This window comes from Brassica rapa, chromosome A03 (genome assembly GCF_000309985.2).
Source record: "Brassica rapa cultivar Chiifu-401-42 chromosome A03, CAAS_Brap_v3.01, whole genome shotgun sequence".
NCBI lineage: Eukaryota > Viridiplantae > Streptophyta > Magnoliopsida > Brassicales > Brassicaceae > Brassica > Brassica rapa.
Window position 1 is genome coordinate 3,390,703 of NC_024797.2, and position 15,590 is coordinate 3,406,292.

General features: G+C 34.4%; 3 protein-coding genes across 3 annotated transcripts; 2 read left to right on the forward strand and 1 right to left on the reverse strand.

Moving 5' to 3' along the window:
- Window positions 1-191: 191 nt before the first annotated feature.
- LOC103856241 (UTP--glucose-1-phosphate uridylyltransferase 1) lies at window positions 192-4,686 on the reverse strand. Its single transcript, XM_009133340.3, has 19 exons — window positions 4,424-4,686; window positions 4,288-4,335; window positions 3,968-4,059; window positions 3,784-3,874; window positions 3,309-3,369; window positions 3,158-3,235; window positions 3,033-3,083; window positions 2,863-2,936; window positions 2,516-2,588; window positions 2,350-2,407; window positions 2,124-2,236; window positions 1,795-1,827; window positions 1,492-1,544; window positions 1,338-1,413; window positions 1,203-1,259; window positions 1,038-1,121; window positions 862-960; window positions 599-775; window positions 192-525 (listed from the first exon to the last, which is right to left on the reverse strand). The coding sequence occupies exons 1-19, from the start codon at window positions 4,489-4,491 to the stop codon at window positions 499-501; spliced, it is 1,413 nt and encodes a 470-aa protein (XP_009131588.1). The 5' UTR covers window positions 4,492-4,686; the 3' UTR covers window positions 192-498.
- A 229-nt stretch (window positions 4,687-4,915) lies between these two features.
- LOC103856242 (glutamate decarboxylase 1-like) lies at window positions 4,916-8,614 on the forward strand. The gene is made up of 8 exons (XM_009133341.3): window positions 4,916-6,268; window positions 6,362-6,566; window positions 6,776-6,976; window positions 7,061-7,275; window positions 7,377-7,630; window positions 7,741-7,793; window positions 7,874-8,049; window positions 8,130-8,614. Exons 1-8 carry the CDS (start codon window positions 6,183-6,185, stop codon window positions 8,428-8,430), a joined length of 1,491 nt encoding a protein of 496 aa, XP_009131589.1. The 5' UTR covers window positions 4,916-6,182; the 3' UTR covers window positions 8,431-8,614.
- Window positions 8,615-9,475: 861 nt separating this feature from the next.
- LOC103856243 (glutamate decarboxylase 1) lies at window positions 9,476-15,041 on the forward strand. The gene is made up of 8 exons (XM_009133342.3): window positions 9,476-9,792; window positions 9,885-10,089; window positions 11,066-11,266; window positions 11,352-11,566; window positions 11,702-11,955; window positions 12,539-12,591; window positions 12,683-12,858; window positions 13,195-15,041. Exons 1-8 carry the CDS (start codon window positions 9,707-9,709, stop codon window positions 13,511-13,513), a joined length of 1,509 nt encoding a protein of 502 aa, XP_009131590.1. The 5' UTR covers window positions 9,476-9,706; the 3' UTR covers window positions 13,514-15,041.
- Window positions 15,042-15,590: the final 549 nt, after the last annotated feature.

Consider the following 15,590-nt stretch of genomic DNA (forward strand, 5'->3'; position numbering starts at 1 on the left):
AGTGAAAAAACTTATTCTCAATAATTGTTTCTTTTTAATTTAAATAAAATTCCAACCCGCATAGGGGAATTTAGATCAGAATAATTGGTTGAAAACACTATAATATAATATCACTCTGTTGTTTTTAGTATGTAAATTGTTTTAAATTTTTTTTGTTGCTTCATAGTATAACATGTTCTCACCTATAGTTCTCGAAAAAATAATGAAATGATTTTAATTGATGTTACACTAACATCTCCATTAATAATATTTTGTAGAGTATCCCAACAATAAAAACAAAAGAAAATAACTCATGTAGGGAAAAATAAGAAAATGGTAAATTTGAAAACGTACTTTGCGGGGACTAAAACTGCAAAAAGAAAATAAAAACATCACTTATCGTGTTATTCTTGTGAGTTGTGATCTTTTACCTTGAAAAAAGTTTCATCAAAAGTGCTTTCATGTATAATAAGAAGAGGAAGACAGAAGAAGACGCATCATGGATATTTAAACTTTCCTTCACAGATCCTCTGGGCCGTTGATGTCCTGTAAGAACAAGCACAAGTTGAGTCTAGTGATATAGTTCTTACAATATCCTCCCCGGGAATATAAACGTTACCTTATTCTCGAGCACAGCATTATCCGGAATTTCAAGTTTTGTCCCGGCATTTGCCTTCACTGACACTTTTCCCTTGAGAACAACGCCTGAGCCAAACCAGACATCACCAGAGACCTTAAGGCTATCCAGCTCAACTATACTCGGGATGGACTTGAACCGGCCAAGGAAGCTCGCCACCTGTTTATTAAACACACACAAAAAGTTACATTGTATAACAGTGAAATGCTCTTTACAGAGAGCGAAGAACATTCTCATTCTCTTACCTTTTTGAATTCGGGTCCCAACTCGATCGCTGGGTTTGTGGGGTTTGTTCTAGCTTTGTTCCGTGTGACAAAGCCATCCACGAGAGTGTACAAATCAGACTGTAAAAGATGATTACAGATTAACTCTTTATTCCATGTTCAGTGGATATTCTGAGCTTTGTAGAAGTTTGGCTTACTTGAACAAGTAGCAAGTCTGAAGTTGCCTTCACTGGTAAAAAACGTGACCGAGGTACATTCACACCGATTGCATTTTCAAAGAACTGTTTGAAGACAGGTAGCATTAGAATAAGGTGACTGGTGTGTTTCTCTAAAAATAACGAAATATAGAACAAAATGCATACCCTTATCGCTGCACCAGCTGCAGTTTCCAGTTGAAGAACTTTGACTCCATCGACTTCCTGAGAAGAGGTTAGGACAAATCACGCAAAGTTGCAATAGCCTAACTGCGCAGCATGGCATGGTTATAAAATAAGTACCTTCGGGTTTGGGATGATCTCCATTTTAAGCGCATCAGCTTCCACAAGCTTTTTAATGGCTTTCAAGTTAACCCAACTGTAGAAGCAAAATAGTCAAGTCTCTGAAAATAAATCTATTATCTTCCATGTTTTGGGGGACAGATATGGTACTTACAGGTTGTTTGTGTTGAAAATCTTGAATTTCTCAATTGATTTGAATTCATTTACCTACGAAAACGCGAGTGAGGTAATTCTTAGTCACACGCAATAGCCAGAGGTAAGCAATTCGTTTCATGCTCAGAGCAGCAGCAAATTTCATGACATGTTATGAGCACTAAATGTAACAAGCAAAGGATAGTGTCTAATTGCTACAAGAATCCCAAGAAAGCTCTAGTAAAAAGGAAATCTATATCATCAAACCAGAAAGAAACAAGTATGAATAAAAACTAGAAGGAAAACAGAAGAGTTGTGGACTTACATGCTCATCAGGAACTTGAGCAATCTCCAGAAGCTGAGTAACACAACGGAAAAGTCAAATTCAGAGGTCAATAAGACTGTACTATTCTCCAGTAGCATAAGATAATAAAAAAGCTAGAGGATCGTGAGTTGCAAAGAAGACAAATCTCCATATATTTTATTTAATAAGAGCCTAGAGACACCTACAATTTTAAGGTGACATACACAATAATGAGAGATATTACAGAATGCACAGAAAATCTTCAGTAGGTACTAACACCAAATTTGATTAGTAACTTTCCAGTAATCTTGCAGCCAAATAGCTACATCTAAACAGGAAAGAAAATCTACCTGCACTTTTCCTTCGTAGGAGATGAGAGTTCCTCCCTTTACATCAGCTAGGGTTTTGGGCGTCACCTCCATACAATACTCATTTTTGTTTTGGATCAGGTGCTTCAAGATTTCTGAAGCAACATAGAGTAAATGACAGCCACAAATTACTCTCTGATTGAATGTTATTTTTCAGACTGGAACTACGCAAAAGCAATATAGGAAGAAACCAAGAAGAAGATATTACTTAAGTCAACGACAGCGCCCAAGTTGTCTGAGTTGGCAACGAACACATACTCCTTACCCTGAATAGTGAGAAACCCGGAATTAAAATTGGCAAATGCTGAAAGTCACAAACGTATCAAGGATCAATTCAGGAGAAAAACAATAATATACTAGATCAAAGAAATAACCTGTGATATGAAAGCATCAAGCTTGCCACTGTTCATGAGGGATGGGAATACATCACCGTGACCGGGAGGATACCTTCACAAAAACACCTTTTATAAGTGGTGACAGAAATAGAGAAGGATATTCACATGTAAATGGAATCTCAAATGCAAATGCATATGCAATATTTATACGGAAAAACTCCATCAGGATTGTAGTATTTGATTGACAAGCCCAAATGAGTCTCATGAAGATTGTGACTAGACCGCAGGACTTTTTGAAAGTTTTGCGTGATAAGAAAAAAAAACAAAATGCAAAAGGCAGTGAAATTACAGTGCAAGTTTACTAGTCTACCAGAACAAAATCATACCAGCCATCCTTGTCAGTCTTTCCTTTGCTAGGCCACGGCACAAACTCATCAGCAACAACACGAGGATACTTGCTCTACACAATTAAAGTTAACATTGTTAGTTCCACAGTTGACCTAGATGATCGTTCAAATAAATTAAGTTTTAGTTTCTTGGCATTGACATGAATTACCTGATTAAAAGTGTGGATATCAACATTGGAGTTGGTGTACTTCTCCACAATCTGAACGAGACAAAAAGCAGTCAGCCCACAAGTATCAGATAAACAGAGAGAAGTGATCCTCGGTGTAAAAGTACCTTTTGTGTGTCATCATGTGTATTGAATGAGTTCATGAGAACCAAGGGAACCTTGCATCCATACTTGTTGTTGAGATTCTGTGGAAAAGTGATAAATGAAGTTACATAAAGGTATTAAGATTAGAGAAAAAAAAACGGAAAAATGATAAACCTCGATCTGGATAACAATCAGGTCAAGAAATGTTAAACCATCACGAACTTCAATAACCGATCTGCACAGAAACAGGAAACGAAAATGAAAAACTTATTGCTTGAAGAAAGAAAATGTCGCATAATACATCAGGTAAGGACTGAATACAGTAAACTCAAGACGATTTCCATGAAAATGAAGTTATAAATATGGGCTGTATGTTCTAGGATGAACTTGTTTACCCCTGAAGTTCAAATAACTACCATATCCCTGCTATTGTCAAAAGCTAACAGTGGATTGTTTACTAGCTACGCAGGGATCCACTAAGCCCACTAGCCATGGCAACAAGGAGGACATGGTAAAATAGATCTTCGGGTAGTCAAATGTACAAAACAACTTCACTATCTCAAAGAGACTACATCCACTACTCAAGCAACAATAAGCCAAAAAAAATCGAATTAAAAAACTGATAGTGACGCAAGACTAGGGAGCTTACTTTGGACCAGTGCATCCCATCGTCGTTCCCAGACCTCCATTAAGCTTCAGCACAACAAGCTTGTCCAACAGATACTTAGTCTCCGAAGCATCTTCATTACGTTGCAAACCATAATAAAAAAGCTTATCATAAAGAAAGCAAAGCTTCAATACAGATTTGAATCATTCGAGAAAAATAAAAATACCTTCAGAGACGTTAGCCATTTTATCGTAAGGAACAACAATCTCGTCAGTAGGAGTCTGGATCTTGCTCCACTCAATGTGCTGTGCCTCACCGCTTCAAATTCACATAGAACTCATTCAAATTCACATAGAACTCATTGGTACGTTTTATATAATTATATGTAAACATTCAAAAGTTTCTAGATCTGTTCCCAGATCCGATAATGATACTTGCATCGATCGTTTCTACTACAAATCTACGTAAACTAAACTGTTTGATCTTTCGAATTTAAGATAATAGCAACACAAAGCTCGATCCGCAAAGAAAATACGAAGGACGAACCTCAGGTAGCGAGAGACGAGGTTGATGAATCCGCTCCTCTCGTTATCACTGAAACAAAGGGAGGAAACAGATGAGAGAGTCTAAAACGATGAAGAAGATTACCAGATCCAGAATCAGGAAAGTGAGAGCGTGTAACCTCATCTCCTTAAGTCCATCGGTGGCGGATTTGAGCTGGGGGAGCTTCTCGATCGCGGCTGCGGCCATGGTTGATTTTTCTGAAACGAGATTCCGATCTAGAGAGGCTAATCGCAGAGAGGTTGGAGATGAAAGAGTGTTGTGGAATCAAAGGTGGGGGATATTTATAGTGCGGGAGGAGTTAGTGGTAACGAATGAATCATCGTCCGTTGTTTTTTTTTTTTTTTTGATCAAACCAACTTGTATTAAAGAATCGTCCGTTGTTTTCTCTTTGCCAATTGTAAAACAGGAATCTCAACACCTCGCAAATCGCATCTCCCTCTTCATTAGGTGGTGGTTTTTACTGAACCGGTCGGTTTAAGTATTTGAACCAAGCGAATCGGTTCAATTTAGCTCAGCAAATTGGATATTGTTCCCCTATTTTCCTCTAAAGCTCGAGAAAAACAGAATTCAAATCGAACCACGGTACAAAAATGGATCGAGATAATAAATTTCTAAAAAAGTTTCATATTTATAAAATCCAAAACCGATAATAACCCAGTTTTCGATTTAACTCATTTCTGTACAGAATTAACCAGAAACCAATTGGAACACCCGTGTCCAGTTATTCGTTTTATTATCATCATTATTATTAGAAAACAAAATTAAATTTATCCATATGAAAGTGAGAAAAACGAGTACCACGTCTTGCAGGTAAGCTTAGCTATCCATTTCCGATGGTGCAGTTTTCACGTACCAGAAAAGATATTTTGATGTTGATATGTTATTTACAAACGTAAGAGTTCAACTTCATCGTTAACTGATGGAATGTCATAGGAGAAATGATTTAATGAAATTTATTTTTATATAAACGAACACTACTATTTAAGCAAACAAACAAAATATCAAAAATAAACATGCTAACCGGCAACAACATAACATTGTTTATTTAAGGGCCTCCCGTAGTCCGTAGAACATATAAGTTTTTAACCAACCAAACATTGAAAGGTATGAGTATGGTTCATAAGAGAATCGTCCGAGAATCAGAACATGGAGCATGAAATGACGGATTGCACTCGTCTTCTACCTTATGGGTGCGACTTCTGCGCCGTGTCTACTTTTTTTTACCACCTATAGAAAGCAGAAACCATACCATACTCCATACACATGGTCGGATCCTGGTCCACATGCACCTTATTCCGTGTTATAATAACAATGTAAAGAGCAAAAATGTTTGGTCTAATTGTATAAAGAAATACAAGATATTCCACTAATTTAAACAAACTATAGGCGTCGAAAGAAATTTTGGCAAAAAAGAGAATTTCGCCATTTATGGGAAGGCATTTAATTTTAAAAATAAATGCAATTTTCCTCGAATCCCATTAATTTTACGTACTTAGCACGCATTACATATTTTCACCCTGTTTCCAAGTATATTTCTTTTTAGAAACCGTAGATCAACAAAATGGAAAGAAACGAAATCGTGTTTCCAATATGGTTTCATTCGTGTCAGGACCCTTCTGATTCTAACCAAACTTCACAAAAAGGGACATAGTATATGCCTTGCGAAGAAATTTAACTTTCTAAAAGAAAAAAAAAGAACATTTCCAAAAGCATTTATTTCAAAATATATTATTAGGGTTTACCTTTTTTTTTATATTAACCACCCCCATATATAAATAAGGTGTTTCACTTCTTCCTCCAAGCTCCATCACCACTTCTGTTGACCTTACTTTCTCTCTTATTGTCATCTCGTGGGAATTTGCTCCCTCAACGTCGTGATGGTGCTCTCACATGCTGCATCGGATTCGGACGTCTCCGTCCACTCCACATTCGCGTCACGATACGTCCGAACTTCGCTACCTAGGTAACATACAACTAAAAATATAACAATCTTGATCATCATGATATATGTATGTAAGCTCCATTATAATGGTTGGTTTAAAACGTAAAATATCAGGTTCAGAATGCCGGAAAACTCGATTCCAAAAGAAGCTGCTTATCAGATCATTAACGATGAGCTGATGCTTGACGGTAATCCAAGGCTAAACTTGGCCTCCTTCGTGACCACATGGATGGAGCCTGAGTGTGATAAGCTCATCATGGCCTCAATTAACAAGAACTACGTCGACATGGACGAGTACCCTGTCACCACCGAACTCCAGGTTTGTATAGATCATCATGAACGTTACAAAATTGAGTTTAAATAGAACTCTTTATAAGATATATGCCAATAGTAACTAAGATGATATGTTACGCTCTTATTCACCAAGATTATTAAAGTTAATTAACAATCTCGACGTTGATAAGATTTCATTGACGTAAAAAGGTGAGTTTTCACTAATCAATTTTTTTCTTACTATTAATAAAACAGAACCGATGTGTGAACATGATTGCACATCTATTCAACGCACCGTTGGGAGAGACAGAGACAGCCGTTGGAGTTGGAACCGTTGGATCATCCGAAGCCATAATGTTGGCCGGTTTGGCCTTCAAGCGGAAGTGGCAGAACAAGCGTAAAGCCGAAGGAAAACCCTTTGACAAACCCAACATTGTCACCGGAGCCAATGTTCAAGTAATTAACACTTCTTCAAGTTTAATAATCATAATTAAATTTGTGTTCTTGATCAAGTCTTACAATAATGAATCAAAATATTAGGTGTGCTGGGAGAAATTTGCTAGGTACTTTGAGGTTGAGCTTAAGGAAGTGAAACTACGTGAAGGGTATTATGTGATGGACCCAGAGCAAGCTGTTGAGATGGTCGATGAGAACACTATATGTGTTGCGGCTATTCTTGGTTCCACTCTTAATGGAGAATTTGAAGATGTCAAACTCTTGAACGATCTCTTGGTCCTGAAGAACAAAGAAACTGGGTAATTATCTATTTCCTTCACTATATCAATGGATTATTACACACAACTGTATATCTAGTAAACTAAGAAAAACACAACTAACATATGCATGTTTTCGATAGATTGGATATACCGATCCATGTGGATGCAGCAAGTGGAGGATTCATAGCACCGTTTTTGTATCCTGAACTGGAATGGGACTTTAGACTGCCACAGGTGAAGAGTATTAATGTGAGTGGTCACAAGTATGGACTTGTGTACGCTGGAATTGGCTGGGTGGTGTGGAGAAACAAAGAGGATTTGCCTGATGAACTCATCTTCCATATCAACTATCTTGGTGCTGACCAACCCACTTTCACACTCAACTTCTCCAAAGGTAACGTACTTCACCACTTCAGTATTACTATTAGTAGCTCACTCCAGAATCTATAAATTACTTTCATTTTTTCTATATATATTTTTTGATATTCTTCTTAATAAACACAGGTTCGAGCCAAGTCATTGCTCAATACTACCAGCTGATCCGATTGGGCCATGAGGTGAGCCATGAATATTGATTTAAAATATCATGCTAATTAACTAAGCATTACTTACAAACTAATTAAATTGTATCAAACAGGGGTACAGAAACGTGATGGAGAATTGCAGAGAGAACATGATCGTCTTAAGGGAAGGGCTTGAGAAGACAGGAAGGTTCAGCATCGTATCAAAGGACGAGGGAATTCCACTTGTCGCTTTCTCCTTAAAAGATAACAGTTCTCACACTGAGTTCGAAATCTCCGAGATGCTTCGCAGGTTAGCTATCATTAATATGATCTCAAATACTCTCTCATGAAGTTCAGTGTGTTATGATGTTTAACTGTGTTGTAATGTAGGTATGGGTGGATAGTGCCGGCGTATACAATGCCAGCAAACGCAGAGCACATAACTGTTCTTCGTGTGGTCATCAGAGAAGATTTTTCAAGGACACTGGCAGAGAGACTTGTGATGGATATTGAGAAAGTGATGCATGAGCTTGATGAGCTTCCCTCGCGAGTGATCCACAAAATTTCACTAGGAGAGGTGAAGAGTGAAGATAACGGCGACAACATGGTGGTTACGGTGAAGAAAAGTGATATTGAGAAGCCCATAGAGATCATCAATGTCAAGAAGTCTGACAAACCCATATTTTGTTGATGTTAGACCTTCATAGGTCGACTGGTTTTTGATTGAGTTTTTATTTTTATTGCGTCGATTTTAAAATTTTGAAAGACATCATGTTTCGTTTTACTGAATTGATTTCTAAGTTTTGAACTAATGTGTGATTATTAATGACACATTTATTTTTGAGACATTAAAAGAAAGTTAAGTTTCTTTTTTTTCTTTTCTTTTTGTCAACGAAAGAAAGTTAAGTTTCTTATTTTGATAAACTATTCTTAGTTTCTTTGTTATGTCAATTACACTCCTAATTACTTTTATTTTGATTAGTTGAAACTAAATTCAGAAAAACAAGTAAATTCTGAAAACAAGATTTCTTTAATTGGATTGTTCAAATTTATTTAATTATATAAATTTCATAGTCTTTGAGTTTTTTAGATAGATGATGAAAACTAGAAACTCATATGATGGCATTCGGCCGACTCAATAATAGAGATCGAATTAAATAACATCACCTTTACAGTTAATTCTTATTTGGACAGTAATCATATCATCGATCGATCGGCAAATATTATTACAAACATTAACTGTGCACTACGCATGATCTTATGTAATCAATGATGAAATATAATAAATTAACTCGCATATTTTACATTACGAGGCCTATCATACTAGAAAAACTAAGAAGAAACCTTACGGTATTGGTCGATACGCGTTATCTTCCGCGTTCTAATAATGTACAAAAGTAACCAACGTTTGGTCTAATTCTATGGACCAAACGATTTCTGAGAAAATATTTATTTAATACATGAACGAATTCAATAAAATGCAAATATTTTCCTCGGATCCTATTCATCATTGACTTAGTAAGCATTAAATATTTTTACCGTGTTTATAAATCAAATTTCTTAGAAATCTTTATTAAGGAAACAAAATAAAAAAAAATCGTGTTTTCAAACAAAACTTCTCAAAAATGTACTTGGTTTAAGTTTAAAAAAAAAGTACTTGGTTTAAAAAACCTAAAACGAAATTAGAGGCATTATTCTACTAACATAAATAAAGTATAGGCACTAGGAAGAAAATTCGGAGAAAGGAAACTTCTAAAAGTTAGTTCATTTCAAAATATATTATTACACAAATAACCCATATGGTTAATTGGTTATCATTCAATATCATTTATTATTGATATAAAACCCCTCACTAGGTGTTTCTCCATTTCCTCCAATCCCATTCGGCCATTCATCACTTTCCTCGATCTCATTCTCTCTCTCATCATCGTCTTGTGTTATTTCTCTCTCTCTCTCTCATCGCCGTGATGGTGCTCTCTCACGCCGCATCGGATTCGGACGTCTCCGTCCACTCCACATTCGCGTCACGATACGTTCGAACTTCACTTCCTAGGTAAAATAAACCTAAACAATATAACAATCTTGATCATGATATACGTATGTATAAGCTCCATAATAATGGAGGGTTGATAACGTTAATATCAGGTTCAAGATGCCGGAAAACTCGATTCCAAAAGAAGCGGCGTATCAGATAATAAACGATGAGTTGATGCTTGACGGTAATCCAAGGCTAAACTTGGCCTCCTTCGTGACCACGTGGATGGAGCCTGAGTGCGACAAGCTCATCATGGCTTCCATTAACAAGAACTATGTCGACATGGACGAGTACCCTGTCACCACCGAACTTCAGGTATCTGATCATATACTCTATATATCATGATCGTTCAAAATCAAGTTTAGACATAATTACGTATCGGCTTATATCTGGAGAGAAATGATTATAAGATCTTCAACATTTTTTTTCTAAGGATCTTGTATGTGGCCGAGATAATATTATATGATATGTTTTGATTTATGTTTTAATTTAAATTTGTATATACCATTGTTCATAAGGTGCATTGTTTTCAAATCTTGTTTGTGAGGGTTTTTTTTTTCTCTCTCTCTAATTTGTTCCTATATATTAATATATGTTACTATTATTAGTTTGTATCATCATAAGATGCTTTATTATTGATTCTACATATATAAACGCAACGCCACCACCTATCTTGACTTTTTCTATGGCCATTTTTATTACTTTTGGATTCATTTGAACTAAACTATAGTAATTAGTGGGAATATTGGTACTACGTTTCCTCAATTAATACCAGTCATTGTGTTCCTTGCTACTATGACTATTTAAATTGATAGCCGGACAAAGTTAAAAACTAAATGATATTTAATGATCGGGCCAACATTGAAATAAATAGAATATAAAATTCAAGTTATACTTACAACTATAAGTTACAAGTGGTTAGATTCCTCGTATTTTAAATTGAAATATAAAGAGTATGAATAACATTATATGATATGGTATAATAGTAGGATCAAATTTAACATTCTGTATTATTTTCAGATTAGAATATGATCGCAATTTTTTTCATCAATTAGCTGACCGTAATTATTTACATTATAAGATTTACACGATCTTATGCTGAATTATAGAATAAATGTAGTTGTTATGACTAATTAATCTCCACCCCTTTAAGTGTGCACTATTTTAAATTTACTCTAAAGATCTGTGACGGTGCTATTCACCAGGAGTAGCATCAATCTCGGTGTCAATAAGTCATACGCCACGCTGCTTTTCACTAATAATCATTATTGTTTTAATATTTTGAAAACAGAACCGATGTGTGAACATGATTGCACATCTATTCAACGCACCTTTAGGAGAGACAGAGACAGCCGTTGGAGTAGGGACCGTTGGATCATCTGAGGCCATAATGTTGGCCGGTTTGGCCTTTAAGCGTAAATGGCAGAACAAGCGTAAAGCGGAAGGCAAACCTTTTGATAAACCCAACATTGTCACTGGAGCTAATGTTCAAGTAATAAACGATTATTCAAGTTTAGTAATCATAACTAAATCTTTGTGTTTGACCAATTTCTTACAATGACGGATCAAAATGTTAGGTGTGTTGGGAGAAATTCGCTAGGTACTTTGAGGTTGAGCTTAAGGAAGTGAAACTAAGCGAAGGGTATTATGTGATGGACCCGGAGCAAGCTGTTGAGATGGTCGATGAGAACACTATATGTGTTGCGGCTATTCTTGGTTCCACTCTTAATGGAGAATTTGAAGATGTCAAACTCTTGAATGATCTCTTGGTCCTAAAGAACAAAGAAACCGGGTAAATTAATTAGTTTTCATACCAATGGATTGTTTACACTATATGATATTAGTAGTACTATAGTTAGAATATTTAACACGTTTACACTAATCAAAACAACTAATAACTGGGTCGATATTTGCATGTCTTTGATAGATGGGACACACCAATCCATGTGGATGCGGCAAGTGGAGGATTCATAGCACCGTTTTTGTATCCAGAATTGGAATGGGACTTTAGACTGCCTTTGGTGAAGAGTATAAATGTGAGTGGTCACAAGTATGGACTTGTGTACGCAGGAATTGGTTGGGTGGTTTGGAGAAACAAAGAGGATTTGCCCGAGGAACTCATCTTCCATATCAATTATCTTGGTGCTGACCAACCCACTTTTACGCTCAATTTCTCCAAAGGTATGTTTCCTAGTGATGGTCTTAGTTGCTGCTTGTATAAATTTTCCTTCTTGTTTATCAAAATTTAATTTTCTTGCTAGCTATTCCTAATCTTTTATTTGTTTGACTTTAACGTACTAGCCATGATCTAGATTAACTAACATCGAAGTTATGGAGGGTAAATATCTTTCTACTTAAAAAAAATAAAGTCACTTTAAAATTGATTGCAAATTTTCTTGCTATTCCTATCTTTTGTGTTTGACTTATACCTACTAACAATGATCTAAATAGGCTAATATTTCTACTTTTATATATAAAAAGAAGCTACTTTTAAAATTAGCCGTAGATCATCAAATTGATGGAGCAATAGAGGTCAAATTAACCTTTTCCACTTTTATTTACTTTGACCAATTTAAAAAATAGGTAGGACATGAACATCAAAGTGATACAGGTAAAAAAAAATTGAAGTACGTAAAACGTAACTTAGACGTCGTCATATTAAAATGGGATTTTTCATATACTTTCAACATCTGAACGTTTTATTAGTTGTATTTGTTATCACTCATAGCCAATCACTCTTCATTGATCTTCCTAAATAACACAGGTTCGAGTCAAGTCATAGCTCAATACTACCAACTCATTCGATTGGGCCACGAGGTGAGTCAGTCAATGACTACTGTTAATACCATATTTCATGCTAATGCTAAGTAACTAGAAATTCCCTAGTAAAATAAAATGTGTCAAACAGGGTTATAGAAATGTGATGGAGAATTGCAGAGAGAATATGATCGTGTTAAGGGAAGGACTTGAGAAGACAGGAAGGTTCAACATCGTATCAAAAGAAGAGGGAGTACCGCTTGTCGCTTTCTCCTTGAAAGACAGCAGCTCTCACACTGAGTTCGAAATCTCCGACATGCTTCGCAGGTTAGTTTTTATTTGAGAAACCATAGAAACTCTATGAAATATTCTAAAGACAGGTGTTATTTGGCAAACAATAATTTTTTTAAAATAATGTGAACTAAAATATATATAAAATTTTGAAATTATCTTTTGAAAATTTTAGCAATGGAGATGCTCTAATATCTCAAATACTCTTTGACATTTTGAAAGGTTTCACTTTCATATGATTCATGCACTGATGCACTTGAGAGTAAATACATAAGTTAGACGTTATTGATACTTCAAAGATTCATAAAAATAAGTAACTAGATTTGTGTATGAATATGATGTATCTATAACGTGTCTATTATTGAAATGTAGGTACGGATGGATAGTGCCGGCATATACAATGCCTCCTAACGCACAACACATAACTGTTCTTCGAGTGGTCATCAGAGAAGATTTTTCAAGAACACTCGCAGAGAGACTTGTGATCGATATTGAGAAAGTGATGCGTGAGCTCGATGAGCTTCCTTCACGAGTAATCCACAAAATTTCGCTGGAAGAGGAGAAGAGTGAAGCTAACGGCGATAACTTGATGGTGACGGTGAAGAAAACCGATATGGAGAAGCAGAGAGAGATCATCAATGGCTGGAAGAAGTTTGTTTCCGACAGGAAGAAGACAAATGGTATCTGTTAACTGAAATAATAATATATAATGAAAATGTTTGGACTGCTTTATCAATAATGCATTTGCACTAATTCGGAGATTTGAAGGTTTTTACTTTATTGTTGTTGAACAATTTAATTAGTACTTGTAATATTTTTTTTTAATATTATTGTGACATTTTGAAAATGATCATACAAGAGATTTATTTATTATAATATTTTTATAACTGAACTTGTATCATCATTTTATAATGTGCAACAATAAGCAAAAAAAAAAAAAAGTTACACAATGTAGTAGTAAACTCTGTTTAATCGATACAAGAAATTTATTTATGATATTTTTCAAATAAACTCTAAGCTGGAGCAGGAGCACTATGGCTAGAGCAATGTTTCTCAACATAGTTGTTAACGAAAGGGTTACGGAAGGATCTGAAAACCGTATGCTTACAATTTTCATTCAACGTCTTGATCATGGCACAACATTCAGAACCAACGGTTGTTTTTTTGGTTAACGTCTTCATCAAACATTTTGTTACCATCTTGTAACTGGAAAAGCACTCCTTTAATTCCCGATTTGGGCTGTGTTTGTGGATAGCCGAGGGCGCCTGAGCGTAACCTGACCATTAGAGCTCTTCGTCATCTGTTGGGTCAATGAATTGAGATGTGACACAGCTTGAAAAGAGAATTATTGCAACAAAAATTGTGAGATGCTTCATTTTCTTTGGATTCTTTGTCGATGTGAAATTGAAAATTGAGAAAAAAAGAATATTCTTTTTGTTTTGGATGTCTTTAAGATGAAACTACGTCAGGGTTTATATAGAAGTTTACAATAAATACTTTTATAACATATACAAACAAAATATAGAAAGAATCATGTCTATAATTGTTTATATTCGATTAAGGACATAAATCTAAAATTTGCATCTTTTTAACCCAAAAAGATTGTATAATATCTTAATGTTGACCAAAAATAGGGTATAATATCATAATAATACTCTGAGATAATATCATTTAAATAGTATTTGTGCTAAATAAGTTTTGTATATATTTGAAATTTATTATAATTTTGATAAATTAAATTTTAGATAAAAATGTATAGATATTTTTGATTGGTTAACAATATAAGAATAAAATTAATTTTTATTAAATTATATTAATCATCTAACCACATGCATCTCCATATCATATAAAAATATGATTTTAAAGATTGAATCAAGCAATTTAGATTTCAATCCTAATTTTTATTTTTAATTATTTAATTAATTAAGTAATAGGATAAATTTTAGTTGATGAGTCTTCAGTCATAAGAACATAAAAAATAAGCAAAATTATTTAAAAGTATGAAGAATATGACAAATAGGTAAAATCTCTGATTTAGATTTTATCCTAATTCTTATTTTACTTATTTAATTAATTTTAAATAATAAGATAAATTTTAATTGATGATTCCTCAATCAAAATCATACGAGTTCGATAAATAAGAAAATTATCTAAAATTATGGTGAATATAACAAATAAAGAAAATCATTTTCAGATAATAATAGTATAGATAGAAGATGGACACCGTATAACGAGGAAAAAAGTAACAAATTAACATCGTCTATCACAATATTTTCATTTGCACAAAATTATTTCAAATTAAAAAATATCAAACATTAGGATAAGTTCACAAATTAAATCTTATAAAATAACTATGAACACATGACATAAACATTTAAAAAAAACAGAGTTATAATCAATTGAGAATAATCTTCTTTTTTTTTTGTTGAAGAGTTATCATTAATTCAAAATAATCTTTTGTTAAATGATTCAGATTATATTTGTTTTGTAAAGAAAACAACTAAATTCTGCCAAAAGTAATAAAAAATAGTATGTATTGAAATAAAGCTGATAACCAAAAATATTATAGTGACAAAAAAGAAAAGAAAACTAAACCTAAAATCATTATTTTTTGAAGATTTAAAATTATTCTTTTGCAAGTTCAACTAAAAGCTTGTAGTCACTGTTCTCTACTTTATGTTTAAGCTTCAATAGAAAACAAACCATCATACTCTACTGGAAAAGCCAAAAACAAAACTTTCAAATTAGCTTTTAAGTTTTTGATGTAG

Bases quoted from the DNA above. Each gene is read 5' to 3' on its own strand.
- LOC103856241 (XM_009133340.3), bottom strand. From the start codon at position 4,491: ATGGCCGCAGCCGCGATCGAGAAGCTCCCCCAGCTCAAATCCGCCACC. The intron at 2,937-3,032 runs GTAATTCATGTC...TTAATTGTGTAG, and splicing joins ATATCCACACTTTTAATCAG to AGCAAGTATCCTCGTGTTGT. The intron at 2,589-2,862 runs GTATGATTTTGT...GTTTTTGTGAAG, and splicing joins AAGACTGACAAGGATGGCTG to GTATCCTCCCGGTCACGGTG.
- LOC103856242 (XM_009133341.3), top strand. From the start codon at position 6,183: ATGGTGCTCTCACATGCTGCATCGGATTCGGACGTCTCCGTCCACTCC. The intron at 6,567-6,775 runs GTTTGTATAGAT...TTAATAAAACAG, and splicing joins CTGTCACCACCGAACTCCAG to AACCGATGTGTGAACATGAT. The intron at 7,631-7,740 runs GTAACGTACTTC...TAATAAACACAG, and splicing joins CACACTCAACTTCTCCAAAG to GTTCGAGCCAAGTCATTGCT.
- LOC103856243 (XM_009133342.3), top strand. From the start codon at position 9,707: ATGGTGCTCTCTCACGCCGCATCGGATTCGGACGTCTCCGTCCACTCC. The intron at 11,956-12,538 runs GTATGTTTCCTA...TAAATAACACAG, and splicing joins TACGCTCAATTTCTCCAAAG to GTTCGAGTCAAGTCATAGCT. The intron at 12,592-12,682 runs GTGAGTCAGTCA...TGTGTCAAACAG, and splicing joins TCATTCGATTGGGCCACGAG to GGTTATAGAAATGTGATGGA.